Genomic DNA, 15,769 nt, shown 5'->3' with positions numbered 1-15,769 from the left:
GGAGAAAAAAAAGCTGTCTATTAAAAAAGTCTTTCTAAAAAAAATCTTGCCAGGACCAAGGATCCCAGCAAGGAACTTAGGTCCTTACTCCTAACTAGACAGAAAAAACTGACATCCTGTAGCAGGGAGAGAGAGGATATACCCTCTGAGACTGCCCCTAAGGTGTGGCCAGAACGTTTTCCTTCCGTCTAGTGTCCTACTCCTGTAGAGGGCAGTATAACCCAATGTGTTATTAATCAAGAGGACTGCGTCTGTCAATGAGCGACAGAGAAAATGGGTTTGTTAAAATTTGCCTATAGCAACCCTGTTACGTCTTTTAAAAAATTGCCAATGGCAAATCCTTCTAACAAAAGAGGAAGCATAATAATATTCCAAAAGACAATTTAGTAATTTGACACTGCCGGGAGTGTTGGATGCCTCTTGTGCTTGCCATTCACTGCGGTACTTTCCCCCAAAGCCAACATCAATGCTGCATCCTGTAGAAAAGTAGGGATCAGAGGAATGAACCACGACACATGGTAGGGGATAAAGGCATTCAACACTCAGAAAGGAGCTTGCATATGACCAAGTTGTAAATAATGAGGAAAAACTAAAAGGAATAATGAAGGGGAAAAAAAACAAAAAAGAAGGTGGGGGAGAGAGAGGAGGACAGGGGAGGGTCACACAAGACCCAACCAAACTACCGGGCATACAAGGACCAAACACCCAATTATTCCAAAAGAAGACAGCAGTCCTAATTTAAGGGCATCTTGTAGTCCAGCCAAGGAGTTCAAACTTTGAGAAAGTCGGCATGGGTATCATTAGGTATGGAGGAAAGTTTGTCATGTTCTACGATACCCATAAGTCACTGTTTTACCTCAGCAACATTAATCATTGGCTGTTTACAAGACCTAGCTAATGTTTGCCAGGTCGTTCGAAAATAAATCCCACTAGCTTCCATTCATGTCTTATTGAGATCTAAAAGGGGGGGAGGGTGTCTGTGTAAAAGGGCTTCTCATAGATTCCGTCCACGGTTTGTATTCAGAAATGACTAAGGCATATTGTAAACCTGTATCGGAAAGCAGATCGCCTTTGGACAGCCCCACCAAATGTGGACCAAAGGTGCCATGTTCTCAATAACGCAGAAGCAAGTTGGAGGAATATTGGGAACAAATTTGATTACACGATCTTGAGTCATATACCAATGCGAAAGCACTTATGTATTTATTTTATTACAGGTACTTAATTTTCGCTTTCAGTTTACATAGAGCTGCACGATTAATCGTATAGGAATTGCAATCTCGATTCATCCCCCCTACGATCTCAATCCAGAATGTGTAAGATTCTCAGGGTTATAAACTGCAGCCTGCATGCTAGAGACTTGGGATGTCTGGCTGACACCCGGATGATATGCAGCTATCTGTGTCAGAGGAGCCGATGCTTCCTGTGTAGTTCCGGAGTAACGTGAGAATTACCTACCCCATGAGAAAAACCTACCCTCGTCACTTCCTGCCAGAAACAGCTGAGCAGCGCGCATGCTCACAGCCCCGGATACGTAATGGAGCAGCTGAGGAGCTGACTAGTGCGCATGCGCACTAGGATGAAATGATCATGGTGTCCGTGCAAAAAACCTACCCACGCGGCGGTTACATTAAAACAGCTGTGCTGCAATACGAGTCATCTCCGCTCCTGTCCCTATCACTTCCCTGATCTGGGCTAGTAAATATAAAAGCGGCTCTCGGCTCCGTGATTTATCTTTTCATACAGCCGCCGCCGCTTTTATATTTACTATCCGAGATCAGGGAAGTGACAGTGACAGGAGCGGAGATGACTCATATTGCAGCACAGCTGTTTTAATGTAACCGCCGCATTACACACACTGCCGTGCAACCGAAAGTGACGAGGGTAGGTTTTTCTCACGGGTAGGTAATTCTCACGGAACACCAGCTCTGTTCTATCACAGGCGGAGTGATATCAATTGCACTCCGCCTGTGAGAGGAGATGGAGGAGAGCTGAGTTACAGGAAGCATCGGCTCTGCGCCGCGCCTCACACTTCGCCAGCAGTACCCACAGCAGTACCCACCAACCTTACCACAGCAGTACCCACAAGCAGTACTGACCAGCCAGCAGTACCCACCAACCAGCAGTATCCACAGCAGTGCCCACTTAGCAGTACCCACAGCAGTACCCACCCGCCAGCAGTACCCGCAGCAGTACCTGCCATCCAGCAGTACCCACAGAAGTACCAACCAACCAGCAGTACCCACCAACCAACAGTACCCACCAACCAGCAGTACCCATCGATTAGCAGTACCCACAAGCCAGCCGTACCTACCAGCCAGCAGTACCCACCAGCCAGGAGTACCCATAGCCCATGTAATCCATGACAGGGGGGGGGGGGGGGGGTAATCTTAGTCATAGCTTTATTGCAAATGGTTAAAAAAATTATATATATATATATATATATATATATATATATAATCTTTAAAATAAAAAAGATTTTGAGAATTGGGAGAGAATCGTGACCCTGATTCTAGCAAAAAAATTATTTTTGCCAGAATCGTGCAGCTCTAAGTTTACAGATCGCTTTATTTATATATTGTACATTCACATCAGTCCCTGCCCTCAAGGAGCTTACAATCTGAGGTCCCTAACTCACATTCATACATACACATACTAGGGCCAATTTTGACAGGAGCCAAGTAACCAGCATGTCTTTAGCAAGAGAGGAAATCTGTGCAGGCACAGGGAGAACATGCAAACTCAGTGCAGGTAGTGCCGTGGTTGGCATTTGAACCCATGACCCTAGTGCTGCTAGGCAAAAGTGCTAACCACTTAGCCACTGTCCTGCACTTATATGCATTTTCCTGAGCCAATATACTGAATGAGCATTTGGACTTGCCAAATTTTAGTTTAGTCTATCTTGTCAAGGGTTTAGTTTAATCAAGTTCAACGTATCCATACGTGGAAGCTTGGTAGGGCCCATAGAAGCAGTAAGTAGCTCTCATAAGTTTTGAAGGCTGAAGTTACCTAGGGAGGCTGCAGCTTATCTGTAGATACCATCAATATCTTGCCCTAAAAACATAACAAGCAGGGGAGGTCACCGACCACAGTCCCGCAAGGAGACGCTGGCTAAAGGTCCACAAAAGGACCATCTATTAGACCTAAGGGTCGCCCTCCGTAGAGGACATAGCCCCCTTGAATGGGGGAGCCCGCCGTGACGCAAATGCGCAGGCAGAGTACCCTCAACCACACAAAAAAGGCTGCTTCACTTCGCTAAAACATGCAGCGCCCCCTGGTTCAAAGGGGGTGCCAGGCAGACTATATGGACCCCCCCCCCTTGAGGGGGAATGGGGGATGCTCGTCCGCAGCTCCATCAAGCTGGTCAACAGCTCGAACAGCCAGCCGCGAGTAGGCCACAAATCCGCGGCCTAAATTTGGGGCCCGATCCGGCCGCATGAGTTGGGAGTCCACCAACAGCTCTGTTAGCTTGGTCAGCAGCTTGGACAGCTTGTTCAGTCACTTGGACAGCTAGTTCTGTCAGCTGCGAGTAGGCTGCAAAGCCGCGGCCTCAATTTTTGGCCCGATCCGACTGCGTGAGGCGCGCATTTGGCGGCAGTACTGTCTGCTATATCAGCAGCTTGAATAGCTAGGTCAGGCACTTGGGCAGCTGCAAAAAGGCCGCAAAGCTACGGCCTCAATTTTTGGCTCAATCGGGTCGAGTGAAGCGTGTATCTGTCAGAAGTACCGTCCGCTATATCATCAGCTCTGACAGCTTGGTCAGGCACTTGGACAGCCGTGAGTAGGCCGCAAAGCCGTAGTCTAAATTTTCGGCCTCATCCTACCACATGAGGCGCGGATCTGCGGATGGTGAAACATCCGGTCCCCCCAGCCCAATAACTGCCGCAGGGAGCCCAAAGGACATCCCTGCCTCAGTCACTAACCTCAAGGAAGACCCCCATGTGCGATCTGGGCAGCCCAGACAGCGACAACCACATCCACCCCCCCCCCCCCCACTGGAGCAAGTGGCAAAGCCAGCACCTACCTCACCCAGGGAGGGGGAGGGCAGAAGGTGGGGGTAGGTTGGAGCCAAAAGACCCATTGTGACTGTTAGAGGGGCTGGGGGAATGGAAGGGAACCCAGGGGTCCGACCATCCCAGGGAGGGGCCCACGTCAACCCCAAGGGACCACAAAGGGAGAGGGGGGACACTACTTGCCACACCATGGAACCGGGTGGGCACCACTCCGGGCAGACCACATCCCCATCTTGGAATGGGGGGTGCTGTGGGCCAGAGGTATGCTGTGACTATGTCGTAGCTAACCTAGCGCGGAGCTGAGGCCTGATTGGGAAGACCGTAAGGATCTAGGATATCCAGTCTGTCGCCCAGTCCGGCAGTTGATTGTAGTTCTCACAGGAACTGGATTGTAGTTCTCACAGGAACAGAAAATAATAAAAGAAAAAAAAAATGTAGTTTAAAAAAGGAAAAAATGCTAGGACCAGAGATTCCAGCAAGGAACTAGGTCCTTATTCCTGACTCAGCAGAAAAAAAAACTGAAAAGCTAGAGCAGGAAGTGGGAGTATACCCCCTGGGACTACCCTATGGGCGTAGTCAAACTTTTTTCTGCCTAGTGTCCTACTCCTATGGAGAGCAGCATATCCCAAGGGTCAAAGAGGATATGGAGCTATGTCCGTCGAACGAAAGAGAAAATGGGATTTTTGACTTACCAGTAAAATCTGTTCCTTAAGAGTACAGGACACTGGATCTTTAGTCTTGAACTATGGCTTATATCCAGATACCTGGCCCACAAAAACTGGTCAATAAGAGCTTGACAGACTCAATAACAAGTGGCTGATGCTTTAGGCCTACAAAGCACTAATAGATCAGGTAGTGTGCGTTTAACAGGAAAGGGAGAAATCCCATTATTTGGTCCACAGGCTTAAATGACATGCAAAGAATCTCCTGTGGGAACCCTTGGGAGCACAAAAAAGGAACCAGATTAACTAAAAGAGACAGGAGCTGAGAGGTAGACTCTCGCAGTGTGTATCATGTCCAGACAGTGGAGATAAATCTATATACAATATTGATGCAAAAGCTAATTTGAAAGGCCCATAATGTTATTTTAACACACTAGTCGTCTTTTAATGTGGCACAGTCAAGCTGACCAGGTCACTTTGACCTCAATTGACCAATTTCTGGCAGAGCAGAACAATGATAAACAGTGCCACACAGTGATCATGGTTTACTAATAGGAATCAATTTACCCAGCTTTCTGTAAATGTCAATGTAGGCATTTACAAAAAAGTTAAAGTCTGAGGGCTAGCAGGTTGTCCATGTACTCCTTTCCCTGGTGGTCTGGCTAATGCAATACAAAACTCAGAACAGAGTTCCAGTAGCTGAGTTTTGTAAGCCATTAGTTAAGGTTGAAAGTTTGGATTTTAAGTGATATTCTTTATTGACCAACTCTCCCTGAAGTTTATAATAAACATCCCTCTCTTCAAGGGCTATTGTCTCCAGAAGAGTTTTCCCCATATGGCATTCACTTCTTTTTCTTCAAAAACAATTGCCTACAGCAGAAACTTCCATATCCGAAGCTTTCAGGTGTTTCAAATGCCTGCATCCTCCACCACTTGCTGTGGTTTCATCTGCCTGCCACTACAAGTAGAATTACAGACATAGGGAAGAACTATGGTGCTCAGATAGGACCAAGTACCCAGCAACAGAGTCACTTTATTAACTTAGGCCAATGAATGATGTTACTTAAATGCCTATTATTTCCACAGAGTTAAAAGGCAGCAGGTATAGTCCATAAACTGGGTTTAATTTATCTCCCAGAAAGGCCTCAGATGAAGTGTCAGGCCACCAGAGACAGAACATATACATTTCAGTACCTACCAAATATACAGAAAGGGAATGATTGCTTAGAAAGTAGGTTGTGCAGTGTTTTTTTTTTTCTTAAATAAGGGTGAAGTAGAAAACAAACAGAAAAACAGTCTACATAACAATTTTGCATTTAATTTTGTTGCTGTTCATTTAAACCTAGACAATAGGCTCTATGACATATTATCCGGTTCTCAATGTATCCTTTTCAGAGCTTTGTGCTATCATATTTGTATCAATTATATTCCATTACAGTAATCCCCCGCTACATCGCGGTTCAGTTTTTGCGGTCCCGGTAATTCACGTTTTTTTTTGTAATGTTATTTTACTATATAAATCATTAAAAATGAAAGATTTTTGTGTTTTTCATAGCTCTTGCTCTGTCTCTAAGTATCTTTTATGTGTTTAAATGAGTTTCTATTGTTTTAAAAGTGTGTTTAAAGACCTTAAAATGCTTCTACTCGTACAGTGACAGTAAAAAAACATGCCTACAATGCATTTTAATAGGGTTTTTCTATTTCGCGGAATTTCACTTTTCGCGGCTGGGTCCGGAACGTAACCCCCGCAATGGAGGGGGGTTTACTGTATAGCAAAAAATGGATTTTTGTAAGATCTTACCGTAAAATCCTTTTCTCTTAGCTCATTGACAGACGTAGTCCTCGGTGATACACCACCTTCGGGTTATGTTGCCTCCACAGGAGCAGGACTAGACAGGAAATTAAAAAGCTCTGGCCACACCCTAGGGGCAGTCCCAGAGGGTATATCCTCTCTCTCTCTGCCTCAGCAAATCAGTTATGTGAAAAAGCAGTCTTTAGAGATTTAACCCAACCCAACTCAAAAAACAGAGGGGCGGGGACTACGTCTGTCAATGAGCTAAGAGAAAAGGATTTTACGGTAAGATCTTACAAAAATCCATTTTTCTCTAGCGCTCATTGACAGACGTAGTCCTCGGTGATACACCACCTTCGGGACGTCCCAGAGCAGTATCACAACTGAGGGGTGGGAAAATGAAATCAAATCCCAATCTAGAAGGCCCAACCGGTGCCAACTAGAAGTTTACAATGCTCATCCTTAATGATGAGACTCAACAAAAAAGAGAAAAATTTTTTTTTTTTTTTTTTTTCAAACAGAAAAAAACCCTCGAGGTAGACCACCGGTCTCCTCAAATTGCGGCCTGCAAAACCTTGCGGCCAAATGAGGCATCCGCCGATGCCGTCACATCAATAGAATTTTGTAAAGGTATGTACCGACGACCAGGTGGCCGCCTTACATACCTGGACCACTGACGCCTGATGGCGAAAGGCCCAGGAAGTACTGAGCGCTCGAGTGGAGTGCGCCCTAACAGGGAACGGAGGACTCTGACCCTTAATAGAATAAGCCTGTACCACCGTCTGTCTAACCCATTTGGCAATGGTCGCGGCAGATGCAGGCAAACCCTTTCTGGGGCCATCCGTGATCACAAAAAGTGAATTCGTCTTACGGAATGATTCCGTAGCTTTCAGGTATACCCTGATTGCCCGAACCACATCCAAGGAATCCAACGCATGTTCCCGATGATGCTTGGGCTGAGGACACAAGGAAGGTAGTACAATATCTTCATTCAGATGAAAATCTGAAACCACCTTAGGAAGAAAGGATGGCTTAGGATGAAGTACTACCTTATCCCTATGAATCACTAGGTATGGGGACTGGCATGATAATGCAGCCAGTTCTGACACCCTGCGAGCAGAAGTAATAGCCACCAGGAAGGCCACCTTCTGGGATAAAGTAAGCAAGGGAATCTCCCTGATGTTTTCAAAGGGAGGTTTCTGTAGAACCGACAAAACCAAATTAAGATCCCAGGGCGGTAAGGGCGCGCGGACTGGAGGAGCCAGGTGCCGCACCCCCTGGATGAAATTCCGCACCAAGGACTTGGTAGCTAAAGGTTTCTGAAAGAAGATTGCTAATGCTGAAACTTGACCCTTGATGGTGCTCAAGGCTAGCTTCTGCTCAACCCCTTGTTGCAAAAAGGCCAATATTCGAGTCACCGAATAGGTACGTGGAGGAAATCCTAAAGATTCGCACCACGCAATATAAGTCTTCCATGTGTGATAATAGACCTTGCTGGAAGTCGCTTTCCTTGCTTTAATAAGGGTAGGAATGACTGAAGCTGACAAACCTCTGTCCTTCAGTACTTGGGTCTCAATGGCCAAGCCATTAAACCCAGAGACTGTAAAGCATGATGGTAAATTGGTCCTTGAGACCACAGACACTCCCTGAGACGAAGTTCCCACGGAACGTTTGCGACTAGCATGTTCAAGTCGGCCAGGCCGGCTTGAGGAGGCCAGCCTAGAATTTCTAGGTCCACTGGCGCTGATAGAATCTGAACCAGGCGTCCCTAGAGGTATCTGGCCCCGACCATCCGAGAAAGTCTGGTCGTTTTCTGTTCCCACACATTTATCAGATACCTGATTGTTATCAGGAAGGGTGATCTTTTCTGGTTGAACCTCAGGGACCGAAGTCACCCGACTAGAGGCTACTTGGCCTATCTGGTCAACCAGATCCGATTCCTGTGAGGTATAGGGACTAATCTTAGGAAAAGGTAAAGGAAAAGATCTATTCAGGGAACGGTAACTACCGCTTCCTGTAGTACTTAAAATGTTGGAAGGGAAGAATCGCACCGGTAGTAGTGGTTGATGCTCGATCTAATGTCCTGAATACCGGTGAAAACGTCCCCCCACCCTGAAACCGGGTGGGGGCGCACCTTCAGGCTGTGTACTCCTTTGCTTCGGGTTTGGCTGGGTTGGTCCTCTGCTTGTCCGACCAGCCCTTCTTGAACCCTCCTGGAGGAGTCTTGCCTTTCCCGCTAGTACCAGCCGGGCGCCCTTTATGGGCGGTAAAGAAAGGTCCTCGCTTGTTGCGAGGTCCCTTAGCTTTAGCAGCCTGTGGCAAAAAAGTGCTCTTGCCCCCAGTAGCATCCTTAATGATTTCATCTAGGTTGGCCCCAAATAGACGATTCCCCTGAAAAGGGAGATTTGTCAAGGTCTTCTTGGAACCTAGGTCAGCTGACCAGCATTTTAACCACAGCACACGTCTGAGGATCACCGCTGACATAGATGCATGCCCTAATAAGGGAGTAGTGTCCAAGGCTGCGTCACAGATAAACTGTAGCCCTTGTATAATCTGTTCCATCAAATCAGATGTCTCCTGGGGAATATCTTTTCCCCTAAGGTCTTGGCGTACCATTTTCGCCCATTCCGTAAGTGTCTGGGAAACTAGACCAATAACAATTACTGGTCTAAATGCTGACCCTATCAGAGAGAAGATGGTGCGGGACTCTGCTTCCATCTTTCGATCCACCGGATCCTTAAAGGACGAAGTTTCCTCCACTGGGATAACCGTGGCTTTATTCAGCCTGGAAATAGGTGGATCCACCACTGGTGGTACCGTCCATTTCTTAATGATGGATTCCTCAAACGGATAGCGTCTAGCAATACGCTTGGAAATAGTAAAGGTACGTTTAGAATGCTCCCATTCTCCTTTAATCTGATTACCGAAACATTTGGGTACAGGAAAAACCTTCACCGTTTTGATGGGCTTATTAGTACCAAAAGGAATCTCTGTTTCAGTTGCCTCTGCCGGTAAAGCCTCAAGTTTTAAGGTTTCCTGCACTGCCACAACTAGTGCGTCCACCAATGCTTCTTCCTGAATTATAGCAGGAGAAGAAGCGTCCTCCTCACTGTCTGAGGGGGCTTTACCTGGGATAACAGCCCTTGCAGAGGAACCTGCAACTGCAGTGACCATCTCTGAATCTGAGTCAGAGGTGTCAGATAGTATAGGGGTAGGCGGGGGTCGCTTCCTTGACCCCCGTCCCTGACAGGCCGCCTCCACCCGAGCCACCATAGACTCCAAAATTGCTGTAAATGACTCTACACTCTGTGCACCGGCGGGTCCCGTGGCCCCCTCGAGGGAAACAGGTGGGGGAATATGTGTGGCAGGGTCCATGATAATTCCAGTCACTTCCTGGATAATATAATTCAAAAATAAAAAAAACTTTTTTTTTTTTTTTTCAGACCCCCAGCGCCACAAAAAGCCCCTTAGTGTTACCTGCTAGGGATCCCTATCGATCGAGAGAGAGAGAGAGATAGACCCCCAGGCTCACCACTTGATGCTCAGAGTTTAACTGCAACAGGTTACAGCGCTGTCTTGACAAACAGGAAGTCTTTTGGCTGGCTGCCCAGGAAGAAAGGAGGTGGCTCCGCCCCTCTGCACGCCTTCCGGCGCCTCCCCAAGCTCCACGAGGTGTTTGGATCACCTCAAACATGGCCGCCCCCATGCTGGAGACACGAGGCTACGCCAAAATGGCGGCTCGTGCGATCCAGCAAAAAAAAAAAATGGCGGCGGCCTGTACTGAATAGCGGTGTGCTGCAGGGCACACAACACTCTCTCTGCATGGGGATATGGCGTGGTTGGCGGTACCGGCCCTGGCGGACCGCATGGCCATTCGGGAGGCCTGCTAATAGCTGGAGATCTGATTAGGAAGGCAGTCTACATGTCCGTGGCTTCTGACTGGTAGGTAGCTTATTCTTATCACCGTAAGATTCCCAGAATGCCACAGATTACATCTTTTTAACATGTATACAATTAGATTGTTAGCTCCCAAACCAAGCCTCCTGGCTTTTTGCACATAAAATCACACTCAAAGTAGGAGGATCTGTGTCATGTTATAGGATAGAGAGGGACTCTATCTTACCATACAGAGAGGGGCCCGCGTTCTCCACAAGACCCGTCAGGGGAAAAGGGGGAACATACTACTCACCATACCGGAACCAGGCGGGCACCAACTCCTGACAGTACCCCTCTCCACCGGGGCGGGAGGGCTGTCGACCGATACGGACGCCGTGACTCATGGTCTTTGTGGTCTTTGGCGTTTCAGCGAGACGTTTAACTCGCGGGGTCAGTCCTTTAATGGGACTTTGTCGCGGCCAACCCAGCGCGGAGCTATGGCCTGCACGCGCTCGTAGGCTGAACTGGGGTGACCACCGGATCTCAACATCCAGCCCGTCGCCCAGTTCAGCTTTCTTGCTTGAAGATCTCACAGGAACACTGGAGAAAAAAAGCTGTCTAAAAAATCCTTTAAGAAAAAATTCTTGCCAGGACCTAAGATCCCAGCAAGGTATCTAGGTCCTTACTCCTAACTAGACAGAAAATAACTGATTTGCTGAGGCAGAGAGAGAGAGGATATACCCTCTGGGACTGCCCCTAGGGTGTGGCCAGAGCTTTTTAATTTCCTGTCTAGTCCTGCTCCTGTGGAGGCAACATAACCCGAAGGTGGTGTATCACCGAGGACTACGTCTGTCAATGAGCGCTAGAGAAAGTTCACTTCTAATGGACATTTCCTTTGATATACAAGGACCCAAGTTATGTAATATGCCTGCATGCCTTTGAGCATTTCACAAACTCCAGATACCTTAGCATAACTCAATAAAAAAAATTGATTTCAGGTGCTTTTTTTTTTCCCCAGTTCACAGTAAAAACTAGTAACAGACACATATGTGACTTTGAGTGGGTTACAGTTGAGCCTAAAGCATTTAAAGACATTTTAGACTATTTTGTGCTTCCAACACTGTGGCAACAGTTTGGGGAAGACTTTTCTGTTCCAGCATGACTGTGCACAAAGGTCCATAAATACATGGTTAATGAGCTTGGTGTTGAGGAACTAGTGTGTCCTGCACAGAGCACTCACCTCATCCCTTTTTTGGAATGAAATGGAGCACCATCAATTGTGAGCCAGGTGTTTTCATTTAACATCCAAACCTGACCCCAAAATGCTCTTTTGGCTGAATATGCAGAAACTGTCATAGGCACACTCCAAAATCTGTGAAGTATTTTCAGAAGTGTGGAGGCTGTTATAGCCGCTTGAGGGGATGGAGAGTATTGTAGCTGTAGCTCTATCACATACTATAGGCGTGATTGGTCATGTGTCCACAAAATTTTGGCTGTACAGTGAATAAATATTTGATTAGTCTAAACAAAAAATGCAGAAGGCGCTGAGAGAATTACTAAAACTTCTAAGAACAGAGATCAAGCTCATAAATAAATAAATAAATGCAGCCCGTATTTCTTCTTTCTAACATTCCTCTTGTGTTTTCTCTACTAGACCATGAAAAGGTTAATGGAGAGGCTGGAGAACCAAACAAATCAAAAACATGTACAGTTTTGTAGAAACATAAATGAGCAATCCAGGAGGAAAATGGTTGAAGTCTGAAGATATGGAACACTATCCTGACACCAAACAAAAGGAATTAGAATAGAGCATAGTGGCAAAGAGTAAATATGATCAATTGGATGTCAATGCTAATAAAAACTTGGCTATAAACACATTTGCTGGTCAATGGAAGTAATATGATCTGCTTGAATTGCAAATTCTTGGTAAAAAATGTTAACATCCGAAGATAAAAAGGTAAACATGTTAGAAGCTGCTGCAAATGTGCCAAATGCAGCCCAAAACACCAGTTTATTATGCATGTTCTATGGTCTATTTCATAAGGGTTTCAATTAAAATATTGGTAATGTTTTTGGTATTGAAGGAAACATAGAAACCCTATGCAGATAGTGTCTCAAGAGGGGTTTTAGACCTTGAACCTTCGGCTGCATTCACATCTCTGCAGTTTCATGCAAAAGACACCTTCCATAGAGATGAACTGTAACTCCTGTACAATTGTATCTCAAACATACTGCACAAAATGAAGCAGGGTTAATGGATCCTTAGACATGCAAGGAAAGCATGCTAATAGCTGTTTATTTGCACTTTAATTGCAAGAGCTTTAAGGGGCTTTTGAACAAAAAAGCATCTCTTGGAAACTACCTTTCATGGTACTAACAAACATCTACTGAAATAAACCAACAATATGGGAGGTCATGGCTACTAGGCCACTGCACGAACGTGAAGGTGTTGTACACAATAACCATTTAGGTTGGTAAAGTTTACCTTCTACTGCTGACTTCAGAATGAAAGCAGAATAGAGAAACCGGTAGGTTCTGCCATTTGCCCTGGTCCTCAGGAATCAATCTCACACTAGGTTTGACTAAAGAAAAGGAATATGAAGGCAAAATGGCTACAACTATATTCCAGCTATCCTTTCTAATATATATAGGTGTGCCCACTCTGTGTGCACCGCTTACATTAGACCCCGTTAAAACTGGGGCGACCCGACTTTGCCGGGCGACCTGTGAAGTCGCGGTGCGCAGCTCGCACCGCGACCTCGGAGCGGCCGGCACGGACTTCGTATCATTGAAGTCAATGCAGGTCGCTCCAAAGAAGCTCCGGACCCTTTTTCTAAGTTGGAGCGACTTGTGTTGCTCCTATTAGAACGGGTCCTGTGCTGCTCTATGGCAGGCGACCCGCGGCGACTTGTCAGGCGACCAGGTCGTCTGACAGGTCACCCCAGTGTGAACGGGGTCTAATGCTCCTTACAGTACATTAAATGTCCAAAAGTCCATGTGTAAAGCTTTCCAATGGCAATTCCAGTAGGGATTGGGATAAACAGTGTAAATTCCCTAAAAAAAAAAAAAATCTGCAACTGATCTGGGAAGAATCCACTCACATGGTAGAAAAGAAAACACAAACAGAATACCATTTATTGAAAATAGCACACTTGTAAAAAAAAAAAAAAAAAAAAGCTCTACATCTAGCCTGGGATGAACCAAGGAAAAGGCAGCAAACTAATTGCATCAATGCAGACAGTGGTCTATCATACAGCAGTGGTGGTGTTATATGCTGGAAGGAGTCGGGGAGACAGGCAAACCAGTGGCATCTACGGCCTCAAGTGGGGATAGCCAGCTGTCAAAACTAGAATGCTATTTGGGATATGGGTGGGCCGCAACATGTTTCAGGGGCCCCCTCCCCTTTGTCAAACTTTTTTAATGCGTTTTAGGGGGCCCAACCCCTTTAAGCAGCCCTAGTGGCTAACTGATGCTCTCTCCAGCTTTGCATATACTACTGCTGCTGTATGGTTGACTACAGTCTGCATTGATACCAGTTCGTTTGCTGCCTTTTCCTTGGTCGATTCCAGGCTGGATATAGTTTTCTTTTTCTACATGGAAGCGTGTCATTTGCAGTAAATGGTAATATTGTGATTCTGCTAACTCCATTGCCCTGCTTGTGTTCTCTATTATTTTAATATATATTTTCAGGAAAGAGAAGCTAACATTTGCCTAATTGCCTTTCTTTAAAATTAGGTCCAATCAGAGGCACTTTACAGAAGCCAGGCAAATGATAGAAGATTAGCTACTGTAGGTTTATTCTATATAAAATAAAGAGACCTTCTATAAAAACATCAATGTGAAATGTTTGTGCACTTACTGTAAAGGCAAGAAAGGAATATTGTGGAAAGCAAAAGCAGCAGTTAAGGGTATCTATAGTAAAAATGTAAAATCATAGTTTATAGTTTTTAAATTGTATTTCAATCATTTCTAGCCTACTCTGACTAATCTGAAATATCTTGGAATATTTAAACTTACTTTGTGTAGACCCCCATACATTTACTGCTTTCTTCTAATTCTGTGACAAGTATTCACTATGCCCTATAAGAAGGCACTGCTGTGTCAAAAAATGCAGAGAATCTGCCTTTTAAACTACAGAGGTGCTGATGAGTGGACAAGGAGGAGTCATCGGTACAGGGACTAATGCAGGCAGCTAGGTACCATGGGATATCTAGTCCTTACAAATTAAAAGTAAACAGCAGAGGAGAAGCTAAAAAGCCTGCAGGGAATCCAGGAAGATGTGGAAAGAGATGGCCAGCAGACAGACAGCACTCACAACATGCAAGGAGATTTTTCAAGTAAGCATATATTGGATTGTCAAAAATAAATTTTGTTTGTATTACTATTACAATGATAATGTTATGAAATAAAGTGTATGCGCTGACCAGAGAACTACTAAAGGTCTTATAAAAATATATTAAATGCTAGTTATTGTTCCCTATATATATCAAGTTGCTACAACACAATCACATCCCCAGCGGCATGCAATGATCTGGAACTCAGAAACATCATTATTAATACAGTCAGAAAGACAGACTGCAGCAAATGCAACTTGAGCCATTTTGGGGTGGTCTGCATTGTCAATGCCTCAAACATTGGGAGACTGTGTGGTCCCTATTCACAGATCAGCGTTTGCTTCTACGGACGCACCTAAAGTGTGGTTAACAAACAAAAACTATGCTACTCAATGACTGCAATAGTGAAGAAAAAGCAATGCATTTAGAAAAGTCTTTTCATCTGTCTCTTTTTTTTTTACAACTCTGGGAAAGGCTTATTCTGTGAAATTCCTATCATCCTTTGACATATAATATAACCAGGTTTTACACCAATGAGGAGAAATGTCCGCATTTGAGTTTTGCACCTGGAAGATACTGACCATGGAGGAGCTGGGCCAGACAAGTTACATAAACATAAGCTGCTTTTTGTATATTGGATTTGGCTTTTCACTGAGCTTTCGAGATGTAAAAGAATTAACCTCAAGTTCTCCTGAAGTGGATGCTTGTTGTCTGTGTCACACAGTAACCTACATATTACAGCTTGGTAGAAGCATGTGTGACATGTAACATGCATATTAGTAAGTCTACATTCCCTGACACCCTTATATACGTCTTTGTATTTTCTTTCTTCCCCTCACATACTGACTGAAAATACAACTCAGGCTGCAGCAGACCTGAAAAGGTTCTCAGTGCGACTTGTAGTAAACTTATTTTTCTCCTCTTTTTGGGCTTACCCAGCTACAGTTCAAATCTCAGCTTTGTGCTGCATTGCAGTAAGGCAGCGTAATGTACAAGTAACCAATCCGATTGGGCACCATTTACTTTTTAGTGCCGTCTACAGAATGCAAGCGGAGTGGTGGAACAGCTTGGTGGAACAGCTTGGTTCTGCCA

General features: G+C 45.2%; 1 protein-coding gene across 1 annotated transcript in view; it reads left to right on the top strand.

Moving 5' to 3' along the window:
* Window positions 1-12,234, top strand: part of PDE6C (phosphodiesterase 6C) — a 130,318-nt gene extending 118,084 nt beyond the window's left edge. The window contains exon 22 of the mRNA XM_082269252.1: window positions 11,998-12,234. Within this exon, the coding sequence (XP_082125378.1) occupies window positions 11,998-12,062 (65 nt within the window). The 3' untranslated portion in view covers window positions 12,063-12,234. The remainder of the gene's footprint in view (window positions 1-11,997) is intronic.
* The last annotated feature ends 3,535 nt before the right edge of the window (window positions 12,235-15,769 follow it).

Source organism: Pelophylax lessonae (assembly GCF_965119305.1).
Source record: "Pelophylax lessonae genome assembly, chromosome: 9".
NCBI classification, from domain to species: domain Eukaryota; kingdom Metazoa; phylum Chordata; class Amphibia; order Anura; family Ranidae; genus Pelophylax; species Pelophylax lessonae.
Note: the sequence above shows the minus strand (reverse complement) of the source record. Positions and strands in the feature narration are given on the sequence as shown.